We start from the raw sequence: 21,166 nt of genomic DNA on the forward strand, positions 1-21,166 counted from the left end.
TAGGGGAGGGGAATAAGGGGAAAATGGGAAGGAGGGAAGAATGGGAGGATACAAGGGAGGGGACAATCATTGAGATGTAATATGCATAAATTAATAAAATAAAATAAAGAAATTTTCTTCAACTTAATTTTTCTCATTAAGCTTCATTTTTTTAAACCAAAATTTCAAATAAAATCAGGAACAATATTTCTAATAGTCTAGACCTTCCTTCAGCCCAGATTGGCCTCTAAGTGGTGACAATTCTCCTGCCTCAGTATACCTACTCCTGGGAGAGCATGCAGGGTACCCGTATTTTGGAAAGCTGCTCAGATGATGATGCCAAGGACAAGAACCACAGACTGGGAATGAAAAGTGCAAGAGTCAAGATTTACATAGTTCTACCTAGGCGGAAGAGTGCCAGGCTGCTAAGTCACACTGCCACACAGAGTGGTTCTTTTGCTTAACAAAGGAGGAAGAGTTTGTCAGTACTCTAGTCTCAGACCCCACCTAGCTGATTGAGTGGGAAGTTCCACTGACTCAGTCTTTGGCTGCCCGCCAATTAAGCAGCAGGACCTGCCATTCTCGCGTGGTAGTCCCGCCCCGGCGCAGCGTAGCCCCGCCCATCCCACAGTGAGGCCTTTTTCCTCCCGGTTGCTCTAGTGGCGTAGGCTCCTAGGTGGAGAACAAGATTCGGTCCAGCGCCTTTGTTGCTGTTTGGACTTGGGCTCCCATTCAGGTTCTTTTTACCGCCTGTTTGCCTCCTCCCAGGAGTGGGAGTGCCTTGGTTGTCCATCTGTGGCTAAGCAGTGGAGTGCCATGAAGCGGGCAGCGATGCGGTAAGTGGCAGGGCGTGGAAGGGCTTGGAGGGACGCTATCTCGGAGTGCCCACGCCTTTCTTTGCCACGCCGAGTTAGCGGGGCGGAAGAAGCAGTGGGCCGAATGGAGGCGGTGGATGTTTGGGTTTAGACGCAAAGGCACCCACTGCCCGGACTGGGGGCCACTGGCCTATCCTGGAAGAATGCCACCCTGCTTTAGCGACATCTGGCACTTTTAAAAGGGAAGAGTTTGGGTGTTCCCCTTAAATTCCTATCCTTTTGCTCACCAGGGGTGTGGTTGTAATCTTGTGGTAGCCCCTTTTCCAAAACTAATGTTTTCAGTTCCTCCTTGCCTTACCAGCCCTTTTCTCTTTAAAAAACAATTTGGAGGTTATGTGCTTGACACACTTGGAATCTGACTTAAGTATGTTATCACGTGTGCAAAGATTGTAGAATACCATTTGGCTTTCATCAGCTGATTTATCTGTTTACTTTTAATTATTAGATTTATTTTTATTATTTTATGTGTATGTGTTTTCCCTTGCATGTGTGTCTGGTCCCTGAGGAGGTGGTGAGCCTCCATGTGGGTGCTGGGAATTAAACCCAGGTCCTTTTGTAAAAAGTGATCTTAACAACTGAGCCAACTCTCTAACCCCTTGTTTGGTTATTTTTGGAACAGGATTTCACTAAGTAATCTTGGCTGTTCTAAAATTCTGTATGTATGTTAACCAGACTGGATTTGAACTCAAATAGATCTACCTGCCTATGCCTCTCCAGCGCTAGCTTTAAGAACTTTTGCCACCACCACAACCTCTCATTTGTATATTTATTTATTGCTTTGAGAGAAACAGCCCAAGTAGTACAGGCTGGCCTTGGACCTGTGACAGTTTGTCAGCTTTCAACTCATCTAGTGCTGGGATTTACCGATGTACTTTATCATGCCCAGTTTAGAACATGCCTTTGATAAGCAGAAAGGCCTTGGACAACATGGGCAATTTTGCCAGTCTACTCTTTCTAACTGGCACAGTTAAGGACCATGGTCTTTAGAGTGGGCACATCTGACTGTCTCACAGCACGCAAGTTTTTTCAGCTTGCCTGGTTTCCAAGAATATGATATTTGTTCTGGGTTCAAAAGTCATCTTGTTTTTGGTGGGACTGACCTTGACATGGTTCCCACTAATTCTCCTGTGGTATTTGATCTGCCTTTGCTGATCCTAGGAACCTTGCCATTACTTGAACAAGGTGGGTTATCTCCCTACCCACCAGCACCTAAGCAGGCGTCACACTATTTGAAGACAGGTTGAAAGTCATTACAAGAAGTTCATGGTTACCTTTAGACATAATGTGAAAGGCTTCATAAGGTTCTGTGGCCTTGCCTTTGTGACTTCTTCCACAAGACCTTTTAAAAGTGTTGTAAAATTTTATTTTCATATGTCTCTTTTGCTTGCATGTATGTATGTATTCCATAACCGTGCCGGGTGCCAGTGGAGGCCCGAAGAGGGCATCTCATCCCCTGGAACTGGAGTTGCAGATGCTCATGAGCCACCATGTGAATGCTGGGTACCAAACCCTGGTCCTTTACAAGAGCAAGAAGTACTCTTAACTGGGCTGGAGAGTTGGCCCAGTGGCTAAAGGTAGTAGTTGCTCTTCCAGAGGACCCAGATTCAAGGACTCCAGTTGCAGGAGATCTGACCCCCCCCCTCTTTTGGCCTCTATCGGCACAAACATACTTGCAACCAGAACACCCAGACACCTAAAACTATTTTTTAAGAAGCAGTTTTAATTAATGAGCTATTTCTCCAGGCCCCACAAGACCTTTTTTTGAGCTTCCCTTACCCCAGCTTGGATGTCCTTTCTTGCATTCTATCTTTGTGTTCCTTTTTATGATTCTTTGGTGTTTGCTTGTGTAGCTTTTCTGCAGACACACACATGTCATTCCCCACTTGATTTAGTCTGCACATTAATCTATGTCCTCAGAGTGGTAAGTGTAAAAATAACCTTGCTTGTGCTGAGGCTTTAGGACTTCATTCATGCTTAGCAAATCCTCTACCAAGCCTTCACTATCTGATAATGCAGTAACTTTTTTTTTTTGCTGTTTTTCCTCCATATTTGGAACCTAAGATGGAGCCTAGCTGTTTCTATTCACAACTTTAGGTTGACTCTGTGTCTCCCTAGGCAAACCATGGGGAGGTTGAGAGTCTTGGACCTCTTTCATTAGAAAGGCTCTGTGGTCTGAGCATCCTAAAGGAGCCATGGCAGTGTCTTTGAAAGCCCTAAAACTTATGCTGTAGTGCTCCATGGGCTTATTGGAGATAAGGAAGATAGTAAAGTAATCTTTAGGCACTGAGGGACTGGGTGTTGATTAAGCCACTCTTCAGTGCTTCATCGCCTAAGAGAAACCCTGCCTCAAAGAGAGACGGGGGGGGGGGGGGGGGGGGGCGGGGCAGAGGCAGGCGCAGGGAGGGAGAGAGAGGGGGATAGGGAGAGACAGAGGAGTTTTTTGTCATGATACAACATATGCAGGTGACATAGCCTAGACGAGCTCCCAGGTGACATAGCTTAGATCAAATGGTAGAGGAAACAGCTCCTGGACTATAAACCTGTAGCATAGTGCTGTATTGAATGGTGTGGGCAATTGCAACACATTGGTAAGTTTTTTACATATGAAAGAAAACAAGATGCACTTCTTTACCATTAATGGAGTATGCAGGACTAAAAGTTGCTGTAGGTTACTCACCTTAAAACACACATATAAGTGTTAAAAATATTACTGTTCTATAAGCATTTTTTTTTAGGTTTTAAGATATACAGTTCAGGGACTAGAGAGATGGCTTTGTGGTATAAGAGCCCAGAGTTCTGAGTTCAGAACAGCTCACAATCACCTGTAACTCCAGCTCAGGAGAGTCATTGCCCTGTGTAGGGCCCCACAGACACCCACACATGCCCACATGCATGTACAGATACACACATACCTTGGCCTCTCAAGTGCTCTGATTGTGGGCATATGCCACCATCTTTGATTTTATATGTGCTGGAAATTGTACCCAGGGCTGCATACAAAAATCAGGGCCATAAGGCTGACTTTCCAAATAGGTCAACCCATATGTTTTTCTCCCTTTTTAGGTTACTGGAATTTAAATTCAGGGCCATTTCGTCTTTTAACTAATGGTAGCAATAGAAATATAGAAATGATTAGCTATTCTTTTGCAGCATGTTCTTCATATGTGTGTGTGGGGGGGTGGTGGGATGATGTATGCACAAGTATGTGTGCAAATGCATTTGTCCATGTTTGCATGCAGAAAGAAGAGAGATCATCAGGCCCTATCACTTGCCATAGTCCCATGAGACAGGCGCTCTCACTGAGACTTGAGATTATCATTTAGGCTAGACCAGATGGCCAGCAAGCCCTGATGATCTTCTCATCTCTGAGGTTATAGGTACACATGCAGCCACAGCTGGCTTTTTATGTGGTTGCTGATAACTGAATCCAGGTTCTCATGCTTGCACTGCAAGCATTCCTATTCTCCAAGACACCTGCCTCCCCAATCTCTCCAGTGCTTTTTATTATTTATTTTCTTTTTTAATTTTTAAATTTTATTTTATTAATTTATTCTTGTTATATTTCAATGGTTATCCCATCCCTTATATCCTCCCATTCCTCCCTCCCTCCCATTTTCTCCTTACTCCCCTCCCCTATGACTGTGACTGAGGGGGATTACCTCCCCCTGTATATGCTCATAGGGTATCAAGTCTCTTCTTGGTAGCCTGCTATCCTTCCTCTGAGTGCCACCAGGTCTCCCCATCAAGGGGACGTAGTCAAATATGAGGCACCAGAGTATGTGTGAAAGTCATATCCCACTCTCCACTCAACTGTGGAGAATGTCCTGTCCATTGGCTAGTTCTGGGTAGGGGTTTGAAGTTTATGGCCTGTATTGTCCTTGGCTGGAGCCATAGTTTGAGTGGGACCCCTGGGCCCAAATCTGCCTATCATAATGTTCTTCTTGTAGGTTTCTAGGACCCTCTGGATCCTTCTACTTTGCTATTCTCCCATGCTTCTCTCACCTAGAGTCCCAATAGGATGTCCTCCCCTCTGTCCCAGTTTCCTGGTAAGTGAAGATTTTCATGGGACCTGCCCCTTGGGCTAATATGCAGATATAAGTGAGTATATACCATTTGAGTCTTTCTGCTTCTGGGTTAACTCACTCATTATGATCATTTCTAGTTCAATCCATTTGTCCACAAATTTGGGGAATTCCTTGTTTTTAATAGCTGAGTATTTTTAAATATTGTGTGTATATATGTATGCCTGTATGATGCATTTGTGTGTACATGTGTTCCATGGTGTGCATGCAAGGTTAAAGGACAGCTTGGTGGAGGCTGTTCTTCCCCTTTATCTTTCTGTGGGTCCTATGGATTGAACTCAGCTTGCCAGGATTATGACTTTATCACCCTCCATCTCCTGTTATGTTCTTTCAAACTAGGTATGTTCTTTTGTAGAACCCTAGTTTATGAGATAGCAGGATAGAGGAATACGTAACCTACTTCCACAAGTAAGATATTTGAACATACATAAGATGTATACAATGGTGAGAAATAGAAAATCTAAATCACATCCTGAGAAAATTCAAATTTGAAGATTAAGATCAAGAAGACTAGAATATTAATCTGTGTCGAAAAGAAAAGGGAAATGTTACTGTGTAAAAAAAACAAGTCAGTTATTGATGATGAATATACACAGAGAGAGAGCATTTCTGTTTTAGTGGAACAACAGGGATTGTGTCACAGTTAACAAGATGACCAGGTGGCTAAGGTGTTAAAATTTCCAGTGAGCAAGTATGCATAATTATGTGTTCTTTCACAGCTGACTTAATTGGCTTGGTGAAAGGTCAAAGATTGATTCTAACAACACATACTTGTCCAAAACTGCATGTGGGTAGATTTTAACAAAACATTTTTGCTGGGTAGCTTTCACTGAATGCTGTAATTTAGTAGCTTGGGCTCCAGGGAAAGGTAAAAATGTAATTTTTTCGTTAGTCGTTATTTTCACATTATGTAGTATGAATTTGCTAGCAACTTGAGCTAGAATGGCTGGGCAGTGTTTGGTATTTTTTGATCCTTTCAATAACTTTTCAAGTGTGCGTTCACAGATCGGTTTGTTAAATTCTAGTGTGTGTGTGTGTGTGTTTTGAAAATGGTTTCTCTATTTAGCTCTCGATGTCCTGGAAGTCACTATGCCGATCCGGCTGGTCTTGAACTCACAGGGATCTACCACCATACCAGGCCGATATATATGTTATTGCTGACGTGGTAGTATATGGCTAAGAGTCAACGCATAGGCAACAGTAAACTAAAATCAACATATCCAGTTTATTTTTGAGAGGCTCGGTAAGGTCCCTTTGAGTACATAGCTTTTATTGTATTTCATTAGAGACTGAGGACATTAAGTATTTTTTTTTGAGTGCAAAGGCCTGATTCAGAGTTCAAGGATGATTAGTTTGTAATTGAGGTGCTCTTATTATTGAGGAAATATGGCTTGATAATAAAGAACAAAGTAAATATTCATTATCAATGTTCTTGTTTCTTTATTAGATTAGTTCTGGCTTCTGTAGTCAATAAAATGGAAAGGGCAAGACAAAATCCATTATACCTAGTTCACACCTACTCGTTACTTTGTAGATAGCTATAACATTTGTCTTTAATCTCAGAAAGTAGTTGGGCTGAGGATATATAGCTCAGTGGGAGAGCACTTGCCTAGCATTTTAAGGCTGTGGGTTCAATCCTTAGTATTATAAAAACGAAACAACAAAAAACTCTCGAACTTCCACTTTGTATGACAGGTGTGGTAGGGCATACCTATTATTGCATCACTCAGAAGGTGGAGGCCAGAGGATTACAACCTCAAGGTCACTCATCTTCAGTTACATATCGAGGCCACATGAGAACCTGTCTCTCAAAAAAAAAAAAAAATCCACACCCATCCCTGGGCTCTGGCCTTCCCCTTGGCACCTCTCTTTCCATTAATTTCCATGTTTATTTCTGTGTTAAAATGTGGTACTGATAAACTTTACTTTAAAAACATACATTGTTACAGGGGATGGGGTTTCAACGTGTGGCACAATGGTTTAGCTTGCATGTCACTAGATCCAGTCTTGAGGCACACATATGGAGGGAGGGGGCAGCCAGGCATAGAGGCTCATGAACCCTCCCTCAAAAAATAAAAAGTAGAAACAATCAAGGTGGATAAGTAAGTAAAAGTATTTGCCTGACAATATGAGTTCCATCCCTGGAGCTTATGTTAGAGAGAGAGAGAGAGAGAGAGAGAGAGAGAGAGAGAGAGAGAGAGAGAGAGAGAGAGAGAGAAGAGAAGAGAAGAGAAGAGAAGAGAAGAGAGAGAGAGACAGAGAGAGAGAGACAGAGAGAGAGAGAGAGAGACAGAGAGAGAGAGAGAGAGAGAGAGAGAGAGAGAGAGAGAGAGAGAGAGAAAGAGAAAGAAGAAGGAGGAGGAGGAGGAATACTCTTTGGTCCCAGAATAAGATAAGGTAAGAGAAAAAGATAGGAGAATCACAAGGGCCAGCGAGGAGGCTGAGTTTGCAGCTTGACCGGAACAGAAGAGAAACTAGCTCAAAAACAAATGGTGGAATACAATTGACTCTTGAAGTTGTCTTCTGGCTGCTACAAATCACTCAGGCATGCCAACGAAATAATAAAATAGAGTATAGAGTTGGTTTAAGGGGTACTCTTAAATCACACACTTGTGAATGGAAAATTCCTACAAAAGATATACTAAAGCGGGTTTGTGGCTGAATACTCTAGAAAAGGTGAAGTCTTGCAGATTCCCAGAGAAGCAATTCTGGAAACTGTTTTAAGTGTGCTTTCTCTTGTTTTACAGGCTTTGTATCTTGAACAAAGGGTTGCTTACTCATGGCAGAGGACTGCGTCGGCTATCCCAATACAATGCACATGGACCCATACACATACGTGAAGGCAAGCCTGGTTTGTTTTATGCCTACATGATAAAAAAGCTTATTTTCACGGAATGGAGCAAGAGAGTAGGAGGGTGGGACCGTGCTGAGAGGAGGTATGGGGCTGGAGTAGGAATGTAAAATTCTTTTTTTTTTTTTTTTGGAGTTAGCAGGTGATTCTGAGGCACCTGATATAGGTACTGGGAACTGAATTTGAGTTTTGTGCAAGAGCACTGCATGGTCTGATATAAAGTCCACCATTAATATGGGACTGCTTGCGATTCTAGCCGTAATATATATGGTTTTGATCATTTAGTTATTGAAGGAACGAGTATAGCTTTTCATTTCATTTCCCATAGCTGGAATGTACTTTTTGAAATGCCCAAAAAATCACATTTTTAATATATTATATATACATTTTCTGGTTTCAAATTACTCCTTATTATGTAATTATTTCCCCCTTTCCATATAGCATGTGTGATAATTAATATCAGTTTTTTCTTCAGCACTTATATTTTGTTTTAAGGTAATTCACTTTTGCATTGTGGGCATTGATTAAAACTAAACCACACTATTTGCTTTATCTTGAATTAAGTCTTTGCTTTATTTCTCTGATTTAAACTGTGCTACTTAGAATAATGTAAGTATGTAAGAAATCAATAGTAATAAACCTCAGTTTTGGATATTGGTATTAGTTGCTGAACTAAGTAGTTTGATTAATACTGCCTATAAGAACATGGGTAAAAGTTCTGTTTATAAGTATCTTTGTTTCCAGACTAGGAAGACAGCCCAGTTGGTAAAGTGCCTGAGGTTGATTCCTGGTACCCATGTCAAAAAACCACACGTGGTGGTGGCATACACTTGTAATCCCAGCACTGAAAATGGAGTCATATGAATGGATACTCAGGGCTTACTGGCCAGTTAGCCTAGCCTACATAGCAAGCTCCAGGCCAGTGAGAGGTCCTGTCTCAAAACAAACAAACAAACAACCTAATAAAACCCAAGGCAGATCACAACTAAATAATAGCAATGGTTGTTCCCCGGCCTGTACATATGTTCATCCGTGCACAAAAGAATTCTATCCCAAAGACAATCAACTCTTGATTTTAATAAAGCCCTTTGGGAGAAAAAAATGAAAGCTTTCTGATTTATTTAAATAAAACTCAGTAATTGGAAACAGTATATTTATTTGCAATTAGGAACCAGTCTAATTGTGAGAGCAGAAGCCTTATCCCTGCCCTGAACTGTTTGTTTTGGCAGTGAATAGGAATTCATGAACCTTTTGATACTTTTTGAGTGCATGAGCAGCTTTACTTATTTCTTGAGCATCTTGTCCAACCAACACTTCCTATTTCTTGTCTTGATTTTTCTTTCAGTTCGGAGTAAGCTGCGGGACATAGTAGGTGTATCCACAAACTGGAGGTATGCACTTTTGTGTTTCATCCCCAAGTGGTCATGCTAAGTGCTATTTAGGCTTAGTTGCTGATCCTCTACTGTGGATGGAGAGCCCTGTGTGGAGATAGGGCTTTCCTGTAAGGGGGGAAAGCGCATCATCTTAATGTATTAACGTATTAATCAGTTAATGCATCATCATCATAAAAGAATGTGATTTATTTATATTTTGTGTTTTCAAAACCAGTTTGGGTATATTTACTGATTCTCATAAGAAAAATTACGGCATTCTTATATAGGAGATGGGGAAATAGAAGGATCATAGAAACTTACAAGAAGAACATTGTAACAGGTGGATCAGGACCCAGGGGGTTCTGCTCAAACTATTGCACTAACCAAGGACAATACAAGTAAAAAACATCTAATCCCTACTCTGATCTAGCCAATGGACAGGACATTCTCCACAGTTATGTGGAGAGTGGGTACTGACTCTGACATGAACTCTGGTGCCCCATATTTGATGACCTCCCCTTGGTGGGGAGCCCTAGAGGCACTCAAAGAAAGAATAGGCAGGCTACCAAGATGAGACTTGATAGCCTATGACCATAAAGTGGGGGAGGAGGTCCCCCTTGGTCATGGACCTAGGGGAGGGGAATAGGGTGAAAGCAGGAGGGAGGGAGGGACGGAAGAATGGGAGGATACAAGTGATGGGATAACAATTGGGTTGTAATCTGAATAAATTAATTAAAAAATATTGTATACCAAGTTGTTCATTCAGACATACATTTACTATTCCCAAATTCGATGAAAATATTTATAGAGCTAAAAAAAAAAAGAAAACTTATGGCATTCTTATGACATATGTTTTCTATTCTGATTTTTTACACACAATGAAACTGAAACTCTGACTTGGGACTTGAACTCAGTCTTCTGGTTTTACTGTTTTATGTATCTTGACTCCTTTATTGAAAGGTATATGGCCAGGGAGATTCCTGTGGTTTGGGTGATGGGTAAGGCAGATATTGGCTCACACCTAGAGCTCCTTTGCTGAGAAGATATGGAAGGCCAGACTAAGGTTGTGTACTGTTTGTGCGACCCTGGCTCACTATGAGAGGTTGAGAAAAGGCTTGGATGGATAGGTTAGGGGCACTCACCCAGCTAATCCCCAGAAGGGGCTTGCAGATAGGATGCTTTCTGGCAGACATCTAGAGGTTGGCTGAGGTTCAGTATTAAGTGCCCATACTAAGCAGAGGCACTGCTTACGAGACCCAGGCTAGATCTGGTAGGCTGCAGAAAAACAAGGACTGGATTGTAGGAGGTCCTCACCAGGCTAGACCTTGGAGTAGGACTTCTGATATCTGGCTATAAAGTTGGGTGGAGAAAGTAGAATCAAAGGACTGTGGGGAGATTCAGGTAGGATAGGTTCTGCTGTAAGTCTAGAGATTGCCTGGGGTGCAGGAGGAGGCGGTCAGACTAAGATTTAAATGTTTAAAACAACGTCAAGATGCAACAAAAGTTATTAAAGTTGCACCTGGTTGTTTTTGACTTTTCATCTCTTCCTAATCTAAAGTAAATGACAATTCATATCTCCGTTTTTTTTTTCCTGTGAATTTGACTCTCAGGAGACTAAGCTATTTGTGTTGAGAGTGCTGCACATTCTCAATTAAACTTGTTTCTCTGACTTGAGTATTTTTAGTAAGCTAAACTTTCGGCAATAATAGTTTATCATTTAAACTTAGAAGGCCTTTTTATGTAATAGTGCAGCTAACATTGTTAGTTCCCTATTGCTTTCTCTTTTGTCTTCTACTTTACTCTTGTCTTTTCTTCTCCTTTTGTCCTTTAAAAATGTTTTCTTCCTTTCTACCTTTTATCCTGTTATGCAAACTTCCTTTGGATACCATTCATTTTTTTCTTATTTATCTCTTTTCTGAAACTGAAGGGAGAGGATAGGGGAGGGAGAGGGAGAGACAAAGAGGAAACAGAGGAAGAGGAGAGTGGGAAGATGAGAACAAATATGAACATGATAGGACACAGAATCTGAGAGTTGTCATCCTGTCTCTTGCCTTTTCTCCCCTCTCATGCTTAGTATTGAACTCAGGGCTTTACATATGCTAGGCAAATGTTCTACTGCCAAGCTATGGTGCTAGTATGAATAAGTCTTTTCAAAGGCTTATTGATTTATATTTATGTGGATGGGTGTTTTCCCTGTATTTATGCATGTTCAGTGCCTGAGGAGGCCAAAAGGTGGCATCAGATCTTCTGGCACTGGCCTTACAGATGGTTTTGAGCTATCATGTGGGTGTTGTGGGATCTGAGTCCTCTGTGTAAACTGTTAACCACTGGGCAATATCTCAGACTCCTGGGGAAACTTTTTGATCTGTTGACTCTGTGGCCCATTTAGATGTATTTATATCACTAAGTATATGCTTCTTATGTATATGTCTACGGCCCAGCTATCTCAGATGGTAGAGCATGAGGCTCTTTTCTACAAGCCTAAAACTGTCATCAGAAATGTTCAATTTTCTCAACTGGGCGTGAAGCAATTTCTTCCATTTACAATGTCTGACTGTCCTGTTTGAGGGGGTGGGTACTAGAATTATGGGGCAGCACCATTCTTGTTTTATGAAGCCTCACCTTTTCTTCTCAGAGACCATATAAAAGCGATGGAGGAAAGGAAGTTGCTTCACAATTTTTTGGCTAAATCACAGAAAGCCCTACCACCGAGGAAAATGCAGGACAGTTACATCGAAGTCCTCCTACCTTTGGGTAGTGATCCTACACTCCGAGATAAATATTTGACTGTTCAAAACACAGTGAGGTAACACTGTACTATTTTCATTGTTGTCCTTTATTTTACTTTCTCCTTTTAAAGCAACTACCGTGAGATATAATAAATAAACCTTACAGTTCATCTATTTAAAGCGCATGACTAGATTCATATAGTGAAAGAGTTAAGTATCACTGCAGTCAACTTTAGAGCCATTTCTTTATCTCAAAGTGTTTTATTGTACTTTAAAAGGAAACCATTGTGATTTTTATTTAATTCATATTTGCTGTGTTTCACAGATTCGGCAGGATTCTTGAGGACCTCGACAGCTTAGGAGGTACTGCTGTTTGTATTCCTAATATCAGTTACAGGTAGATAATGAGTCCTTGATTTTAAAAAAGGGCCATTTAATTTTTTATTTTTATGTGTGAGGATATTAAAAAGGACATAAATATTTTTATTGTTATATTGTTTTTCTTTTTGAAATTTTAATTTATTATAATTTATTCAGATTACATCCTGAATGCTATCCCCTCTCTTTCATCTTCCCGGTCCCACCCTCCTCCCTCCTTCTTCCATCCTATTCCCTTCCCCTAGATCTGTAACATAAGAGGACCTCATCCCTCACCGTATGACCACAGCCTATCAGGTCTCATTTGGATAACCTGCTTCCTTTTCTTCTGTGTGCTGCCAGGCCTCCTGACCAGGGGAAATGGTCAAATATGGGGCACCAGAGTTCATGTCAGAGTCAGTCCCTGCTCTCTCCACAACTGTGGAGAATGAGCTGTCCATTGGCTAGATCTGGACAGGGGGTCTAGGTTCACTGCATGTTTTCTCCTTGGTTGGTGCAACAGTTTGTGCAGAACCCCCTCATATTGTTTTTCTTATAATATAGATTTCTCATTAATGGAGTTACCATCCACATGAGCCTTTCTGTGATGATTTTTAGTTGTAAAATTTAGTCTGGATGTTAGGAATTGAACCCAGGATCTCAAGCATGCTAAGCACACACTCTAGATGTAGTTCTATCTGCAGTATCAGGGAACACTATTGTCTAGGCATGACATGGCCATTGCACTGTTGAACTTTCAACAACTTATTGACTGTACAAGACCTATATAAGATTGTGCCCTTGGGCATTCCATCATAGAGAGGTAAAGGATTTAGGAGGCTCTGTTTCCCCCTGCAAGCTCTATATACAGTTAACTGTTTCTAGGCAGAAGGGGCTTATGAGGCCTCTCCCCTCCCTGAGGCTCTAGAGACAGTTAATGGTTGCTGGAGATGAAAAATACACTTTCTTTTCTTTTGTTCTCTCTCTCTCTCTCTCTCTCTCTCTCTCTCTCTCTCTCTCTCTCCTTCCTTCCTTCCTTCCTTTCTCTTCCTTCTTTCCTTTCTCTTCCTTCCTTCCTTCTTTCCTTCCTTCCTTTCTTTCTCTCTTCTTCCTCCTCCCCTGCCTCCTCCCACTTCTCCTTCTTTTTTTTTTTTTTTTGAGACAGGGTTTCTCTATGTAGACCTGGCTGTCCTGGAACTTACTTTGTAGAGCAGGTGGCCTCGAAATCACAAAGATCTGTCTGCTCCTGCCTCCCTTAGTGCTGGGATTAAAGGTGTATGCCACTCACCACCCCCTCCCCACCTCATTGGTGTAGTCATTAGTACATTGTACTATGTTCACATAAATAATCCCTCACTTATGCCCATGTAAGCACCCCAAATAAACTCAATGGGTGACTAAATTTTTTAAAAAAGAGTTTGAAAGACAAATTACGGATAATAAAGAAATATTTTCCCTGAATTTTGTGTGGGAGTGTCGTTTGCAATAAAATGCACTACACCATGCATTTTAGTGTGTGCTTCCTAAAGAAGAACATCTCTTACATAACCATAATAACCATCAAGATCAGAAAGTTAACACTGTTTAATCCTCGGGGACTATTTAGTATTCACTAGTGCTCATTTATTAAAGAAGGGTGCACTTATCTAACATAGGTTGCACTGGGTAGTTGTGTCAGGATTAGGTCCTGAGTCCTTCCTTGGCTTTTGTAAGCTTGACAATTTTGAAGGTTACAGGCTGCTCTTATAGATTGTTCCTCTCTGGACTTGTCTGATGCTCTCTCATGATTAGGTTAGGCTATATATCTTTGGGAGGAACATCATAGAAAGGATGCTCTGTTCTTATTGTGTTTCATCCAGGGACCTTTAACTTTTTTTTTGTCCCATTCCTGATGACATACACTTTGAGTTTGTGAATGTGGTATCTGAGAAGTTTTCTGTAAAATTATTCCTTTGCCCTTTGTAGTAAATTAGTGTCTTTTAAGGGGCACTTTGAGAACTTGTAACTGTACCATTTCTTGTCAGACTTTAAACTTTTATCATCTTCTTCTTTATCATGTGCTAGAAATCGAACCTAGGGCCTTGAACATAGTACGCAGGTATTCCATCACTGAGCTACATTCTTAGTCTCACAATTTACTATTAAAATTTGAAACAAAATCGTGGCTGTATAGGATAGCTTGGAACTTGCTATGTAACCAGGCTGGCCTCATACTCATGATCCTCCTTCTGACTGCTCTGATTATGAGCAGGTATCACTACACCCAGTTCACACTTTATTGTTTTTAATTCGCTATGGCTCAGCAATTCTTCTTTTTAGTGGAATCTAACATCATCTCTCTTGATGCTGGAATCAGTGCAGTGTCATCTTAGTCCATTCAAGTTACCTTCTGTTCGGTGTGTATATTTGCTCATATACATGCTTTCAATGCATGTGCGTGTGTTTACATATGCGTGTAGAAGCCAGAGATCAATGCCAGGTGTCCTCCTCAGTTGCTTTTAGTCTTAGTTTTTGACACAGGTCTCTTACTGAACCTGGAGCTCACAGATTGGCTTGACTGGCTGCCCAGCAAGCTCTATGGATCCACCTGTCTCCGTCTTCCTAGGACTGGAGTTACAGATGCAAACCTAGTTTTTTTTTTATGTATGTCTGGCTTTGTACTTCGGTCTTCATGTGTGGTAAGCACTTTATAAAACTCAGCCTCTCCATGGCCTCCTGGGTTTTAGAATGTGTCTTCCAGCATCCTTTGAATACTTCTTAACTTTCTGACTGGTAAGACATTTTAAAATAATCTTATCTTTTCTCTGGCCCAGCCAGACAACCAAATCTCCAGGAAATCCTACTTCTTCTTAATGGAGAATGACACTTAGAAACCAAGGTCTATCTCCCATGATTCTCTCATCTAGAGTCCCACTAGAATGTCCTCTCCTCTGTCTGAGTTTCCTGGTGAGGGCTTTCGTGGGACATGCCCGTTGGGCTAATATGCAGATATAAGTGAGTATATACCATTTGAGTCTTTCTGCTTCTGGGTTAACTCATGCATTATGATCATTTCTAGCTCAATCCATTTATCCACAAATTTCTGGAATTCCTTGTTTTTAATAGCTGAATAGTATTCCATAGTGTATATGTACCACAGTTTCTTTATCCATTCTTCTATTGAGGGACACTTAGGCTGTTTCCATGTTCTGGCTATTATGAACAAGGCTGCTATGAACATGGTAGAAGGACCCAGAGGGTCCTAGAAGCCTACAAGTAGAACATTATGATAGGCAGATTTGGGCACAGGGGTCCTGTTCAAACTAAGGCACCAGCCAAGGACAATACAGGCGGTAAACCTTAAACCCCTACCCAGATCTAGCCAATGGACAGAACACTCTCCACAGTAGAGTGGAGAGTGGGATATGACTTTCTCACGTACTCTGGTGCCTCACCTTTGACCATGTCCCCTGGAGGGGGAGGCCTGGTGGCACTCAGAGGAAGGACAGCAGGTTACCAAGAAGAGACTTGATACCCTATGAGCATATACAGGGGGAGGTAATCCCCCTTCAGGAACAGTCATAGGGGAGGGGAATAAGGGGAAAATGGGAGGGAGGGAAGAATGGGAGGATACAAGGGATGGGATAACCATTGTGATGTAACAAGAATAAATTAATAAAGGAGGAAAAAAAAAAAGAAACCAAGGTCTATGTGCTGGGAGTAGTCATTGCTACTGGTTGTCACTATTCATGTATCCTCCTTCTTGGCTAAGTTGGGATATTTATGTCCATCCTTGTACATACATTTACACTTGTTCACTTATTTATCTCTCTGTATATGAAAACTATGGCTTCATACTAATAGTGTCAACTTTAGTTTAGCACTGTATGGTTTGCATTTATATATTTATAATTCCCCTTTCCAGCTAACTCCCTTATTTTTAATATACTTAACCAACTTGACCAGCTTCCTGTATGCAAACCATTTACCAGGGCCACTACTGGATTTCCTCATGGTCATGTCCCTTACCTCATTTGGACTCAGATATCCTAAACCACGTCTTTTCTACATAGTCATCCTCTTCATTGGGCTTAAGCTGCAACATGCTTACCACTGCTTTTCTCACCTCTCTACATGAGTTTCCTACTCATTCCATGGGGCTCCCTGCTCCAGGCTATTTGCTTACTCCCCCCTAATAACTTTCAGACTGAACTGTTGGCAAAAGAGTTGAAGAAAGACCGTGATATCTCTTAACATACAGAGATGAGAGTGCTCAGAGATAGTTACCCTTCTCTATATTAGTGAAAAATTCTTATTGGCCCTTAAAAATTATACATATTTTTATTTGTACATCTGACTTTGGTTTACTTAACTGTCCTTATATTCACAAACTCATTGTCATTACCCTAAGTTTTTTCCTAAAATTTTTACAGGGGTGTGTGTGTGTGTGTGTGTGTGTGTGTGTGTGTGTGTGTGTGTGTGTGTGTGTACAGGCAATAAAAGGACTGCTTGTGAGAGCTGGTTCTCCCTTTCTTCCTTGTAGATTCTGGAGATTGACCTGACGTTGCTTAACAGCAAGTGCCTTAAGCTGCTGAGCTGTCTTGCTGACTTTACCCTTGTGTTCTCTCTCATTACCTCCTGTTCTCTTAATACTTTTACTTCTTTCTTCAAGGAACTTGCCTTTTTCTTTGTATCCCCAAGCTATTTCCCAATTTTACTTTTTCCCTCATGTTATAAATATCAAAATCCTCCATCTTAAAGTGAAAATTAGAAAAAACTCTTCTCTTAAACACTCCCAGTTTTTTTACCCCTTTGCTAATTTTCAGGAAAGAATTAGAAGAATCTGGTTGTTTCATTGCCCTTTCCTTGTCAGACTGCTATGTTCTGGTTTCTCCTCTTCTGTGCCATTGAATGTGATCTTGCTACACTCACCATTGGCTCCTTCATTGCACAGACCACTGATTACTTCCCCCTGCTTCCCTGATATCTTTTGTGAATTCTGATATTTCCCCCCTCATTCTTGGTCTCTAGTGACATTTCTTCTTGCCTTTTTGGCTTTATAGGCTCCTCATTCTCTGTTGATCCATTAAATGTTGGCTGTCCCAGGGTTTTTATCTTCTGTACCTTTGAAGGCTCCCTTTCCCATTCTATAGAAGTAATATCTATTTTCATCCCTTCACTTGCTATGAGTATGTTGAATGACTGTGAAACTATATTTCCTAGCTTCCTCTGAGTTTTAGGACTCAGTTCCTGTCTACTGGTACCTTCATTTGGATGTCCTATTAAGCTTCTCAAATTCAACATCTTGGGCTGGGAGTTATAGCTAGTGATAGAGTGCTAGTTAAACATGTGTGGATTCAATTCTCCATTCTGAACAAACAAATATTTCAGTGCAGTTCATCCACTTTCCTCTTGCTCTCTGTTTTTCCCACTCATCTAAGCTAGAAACTTGGCATTTACTTAAGTCTTGTTAGCTCTATCTTTTTTTATCTCTTAAACCTTTTAAAATCTCCAATTCTACTAGTATGACAATAGGTCAGACTCACAAAGAAGTCTGACTCTGGGAAGCTGACAGGCCATTAAATGGAGTTTCTTCCCTTTAACATCTCAAGCCCCAGTGTACCCAGTAAGGGGTACATGGATGGAAGAATTAGCTGTCATTCAGCAAGTATTATTCAGCAGACTTTGTCTTGAGGATGGATGAGACCCATTAAAGGAGATTTTGATGTGAAAGCAGGAACACAAATCAAGGCAGTACTGTACTGCAAATTTAATGAATTCATATTTGTAAGGCACATAGAGCTGTACTGCAAATATATAATGTGTGTGAAGATACAGAAAATAAGCTGGGTGATGGGGACGCAAGCCTTTAATCCCAGCACTCAGGAAAGCAGAGGCAGGCAAATCTCTTGAGTTTGAGGCCACCTTGGTTACGAAGTGAGTCCCAGGATAGTCAGAGCTGCATAGTGAAAGCAACAGCAACAACAACAAAAGATAGAGAAAGTATACAGAGGACTGCAGGACAGTGTGGGAGCCAAGAGAGTGCTTGGGAAAGAGGAATAGCAGAGTAAAACCACAGCTTCTTGATTAAGAAAGAATTGGTGTGAAAACAGGCAGCTGACTCCTTGCACTTCCTTCCTCTCTTCTGGGGATGGTCACTCAATACTGTCAGACTTGTCCTGTGTTCTGATTTTGCACGGTTTTTTTTTTTTTTCTGTGATGACAAGCTACTTATTGGTGCTGGAGTTTTGAGTTTGCTCTATTTTTACTAAGTCTACAGCTGAGGGAACAGTCAGAGAAAAGGATTTCCAGACTGATTCAATTTATAAAAGTCTTTGAGGTCAGGTATAGTATAGTGGCCTGTAATTCAAACTACCTAAGAAACAAACCGGCACAGGAGAGATGGCTCAGCAGTTAAGAGCTCTAGCTGCTCTTGGATAGGAACGAGGCTTAATTTTCAACATCTACATGCCAAGCCATGTATGTAATTCTAGTTCCAGGGAATCTATTCTGACCACTTGCTGGCTAGTTTTATGTCAACTTGACACAAGCTAAAGTTATCACAGAAAAGGGAGCTCCAATTGAGAAAATGCCTCTGTAAGAATGTACTGTAGGCAGGCCTGTAGAGCATTTCCTTAGTGACTGATTGGGGAGGGCCCAGCCCATTGTGGGTGGTGCCATCCCTGGGGTGATGGTCCTGGGTTCTAAAAGAAATTAGGTTGAACAAGCCAGCAAGCAGCAAATCTCCATGGCCTCTGTATCATCTCCTGCCTTCAGGTTCCTACCTCCAGGTTCCTGCCCTCTTTGAGTTCCTATCCTCACTTCCTCTAATGATAGATTATGATCTGGAAATATAAGCCAAATAAGCCCTTTCCTCTCCCACTTGCTTTTAGTCATGCTGTTTCATTACAGCAATAGAAACCCTAACTAGGACAGACTTCTACAGCTTCCTGCATATGTGTGGTACAAATAAATACCACAGGCACACACACATACACATTAAATAAATGAGTATTTTTAAAAAGAGGGGAAACTGTCTTTGCCAGGCCTGGAGGTGCACATTTGTTAGTCTAGTACTTAGGAGGATGAGGTAGAAGAATCACTACACATTTGAGACCAGCCTGGGATATATAGTGAGTTCTAAGTCAGCCTGGGCAATGGAGCGAGACCCTGTCTCAACCAAAAGAAAAAATATTTGGTTCTAGGATAAGATCATTACTTGAGTATTAGGCAATTTTTTGAAAATAACACCTTTTGTCAATTTCAGAAAGAGAGTTGTAAATGGAGGAAATAATTCTGCTTTTCTCTTCTTTTATATTTCAGTTCTTATTTGCTACATGCACACCAAAAATCATGATAGCAAGATGTCTCCTTTATCAATAGTTACTGCCCTGGTGGACAAGATTGGTAAGCAAGATCAGCTTCTATGCATACTTAGACTTTTTAGTAATTATCAAGCATTATTGGGATTGGGGAAAACTGTTTCCTTCATAGGGGATTTTAATGTATATATGAAACTATCTAGAATATAACATGATGTTTCACTTGATTCCAGTTTTTATAGTCTTTTCATGATCTCCAATTTTTAGAGAGACATTTAACTTTGTTTTGTATGTCAAGATTTTATTTTCAGTTTTGAAGATAAGAAATATAATATAAAACTCATCAGCTTTTCCTATGATATTGTCCACTTATAATACAGACTTTTCTGATGTGATTTGGATAGATTGTGACTTTTTATTTTGCAGATATGTGTAAGCAGAGCTTAAGCCCTGAACAAGACATTAAGTTCACTGGCCATGTTAGCTGGGTTGGAAAGACATCCATGGAAGTGAAGATGAAAATGTTCCAGGTGTGTATGTTCCCAAAGTTCTCCCACTGTTCAAATATAATCAGCTATTCTCACTTGAAGAAAAGCTATATTCATAGACACATATGTGACAGTTCAAAGGGAGTTAGCATCTTCTTTTTGTGCAAAGATTGACACATCTACTACTTCCATTAAATGTATATCACTTTATAATCATACAACTGTACATTAAGGTGCTTGTTTCCGAGTTTGCTGAGGAGGATTTCACAAAAGTCTGGGATATATTAGATGTGACTTGGATTAATTACTGTATTACTCTCCTGGTGCTGCTGTACCACAAATAGCACAAGTAGTGGCTTAAAACTCCCAGCAGTTTGTTGTTTGAATTTGGAGGCTCTGATTCCCAAACCAAGTTGGCAGCAGCAGTAGAGTGACATTCCCTATGAGCCTGCTGGAGATTCTCTTAGCTTACCTCTTCTTGGCTTTGGGAGGCTTTGCTGCTTTTGTTGTTGAATGGTTTTCATGAATCTATATTTCTGTCTTTTCTCTTACTAATATGCTAATTGTACTGGATTGAAGGCCCACTCTGCTCCAATAGGAATTCATTGTTCTTTGCTTTTTTTTTTTTTTTTTTTTTGAGCGAGAGGGTTTCATGTAACCCAGGCTGGCCTTGAGCTAGTCCTCAAGAGTGTGTTAGTATGTGAGGGTGAAATACCTGCTATTGGCTTTGCTGTTGGCACAACTGGTGAGGCAACCTTACAGAAGCAGCTGGAGGCTTTTGTTTTGTTTGAGGGCTTTGTTTTTCTGAGACAAGTTCATCTTCTGTAGTGTGGGCTGGGTTCAAATTCCCGATTCTCTTGCCTCCACTTCTCAAGGGCTTGGATCATAAGCATGTGCCAGAATGTCAGGCTATTTTTTTTTTAAACAGACCCTCACTCTGTAGCGCATAGGCTATCCTGGAACTCATAACAAATCCGCTGCCTTAACCTCACAAATGCAGGGATTACATGCATGAGTTGCTACACCTGGCTTTCATTTTATCTAATTATGTCTTTAATGTTCCTATTTTTAAAATATCCCCACCTGTAGGTCTGGAAGTTAGGACTTCATACCTTTTGGGGGATGAAAGAC

The 21,166-nt window shown here is 41.0% G+C and overlaps 1 protein-coding gene across 4 annotated transcripts in view; it reads left to right on the plus strand.

Moving 5' to 3' along the window:
* The window catches only part of ACOT9 (acyl-CoA thioesterase 9), a 78,856-nt gene that overhangs the window by 36,458 nt on the left and 21,232 nt on the right, over positions 1-21,166 (plus strand). Inside the window, exons 1-8 of one of the 4 annotated variants that reach the window (XM_084791132.1) lie at positions 595-815; positions 4,802-4,900; positions 7,684-7,778; positions 9,133-9,178; positions 11,796-11,966; positions 12,215-12,252; positions 19,549-19,632; positions 19,974-20,077. In XM_084791132.1, coding sequence (XP_084647258.1) covers positions 11,812-11,966; positions 12,215-12,252; positions 19,549-19,632; positions 19,974-20,077 — 381 coding nt within the window. In that variant the 5' untranslated portion in view covers positions 595-815; positions 4,802-4,900; positions 7,684-7,778; positions 9,133-9,178; positions 11,796-11,811. Of the gene's footprint in view, positions 1-594; positions 816-4,801; positions 4,901-5,785; positions 5,805-7,683; positions 7,779-9,132; positions 9,179-11,795; positions 11,967-12,214; positions 12,253-19,548; positions 19,633-19,973; positions 20,078-21,166 lie in introns of those variants that run through there. The other 3 variants (XM_084791131.1, XM_084791134.1, XM_084791133.1) reach the window with 3 other exon arrangements.

The sequence above is a fragment of the Acomys minous genome (assembly GCF_964271855.1).
Source record: "Acomys minous genome assembly, chromosome: 7".
NCBI lineage: Eukaryota > Metazoa > Chordata > Mammalia > Rodentia > Muridae > Acomys > Acomys minous.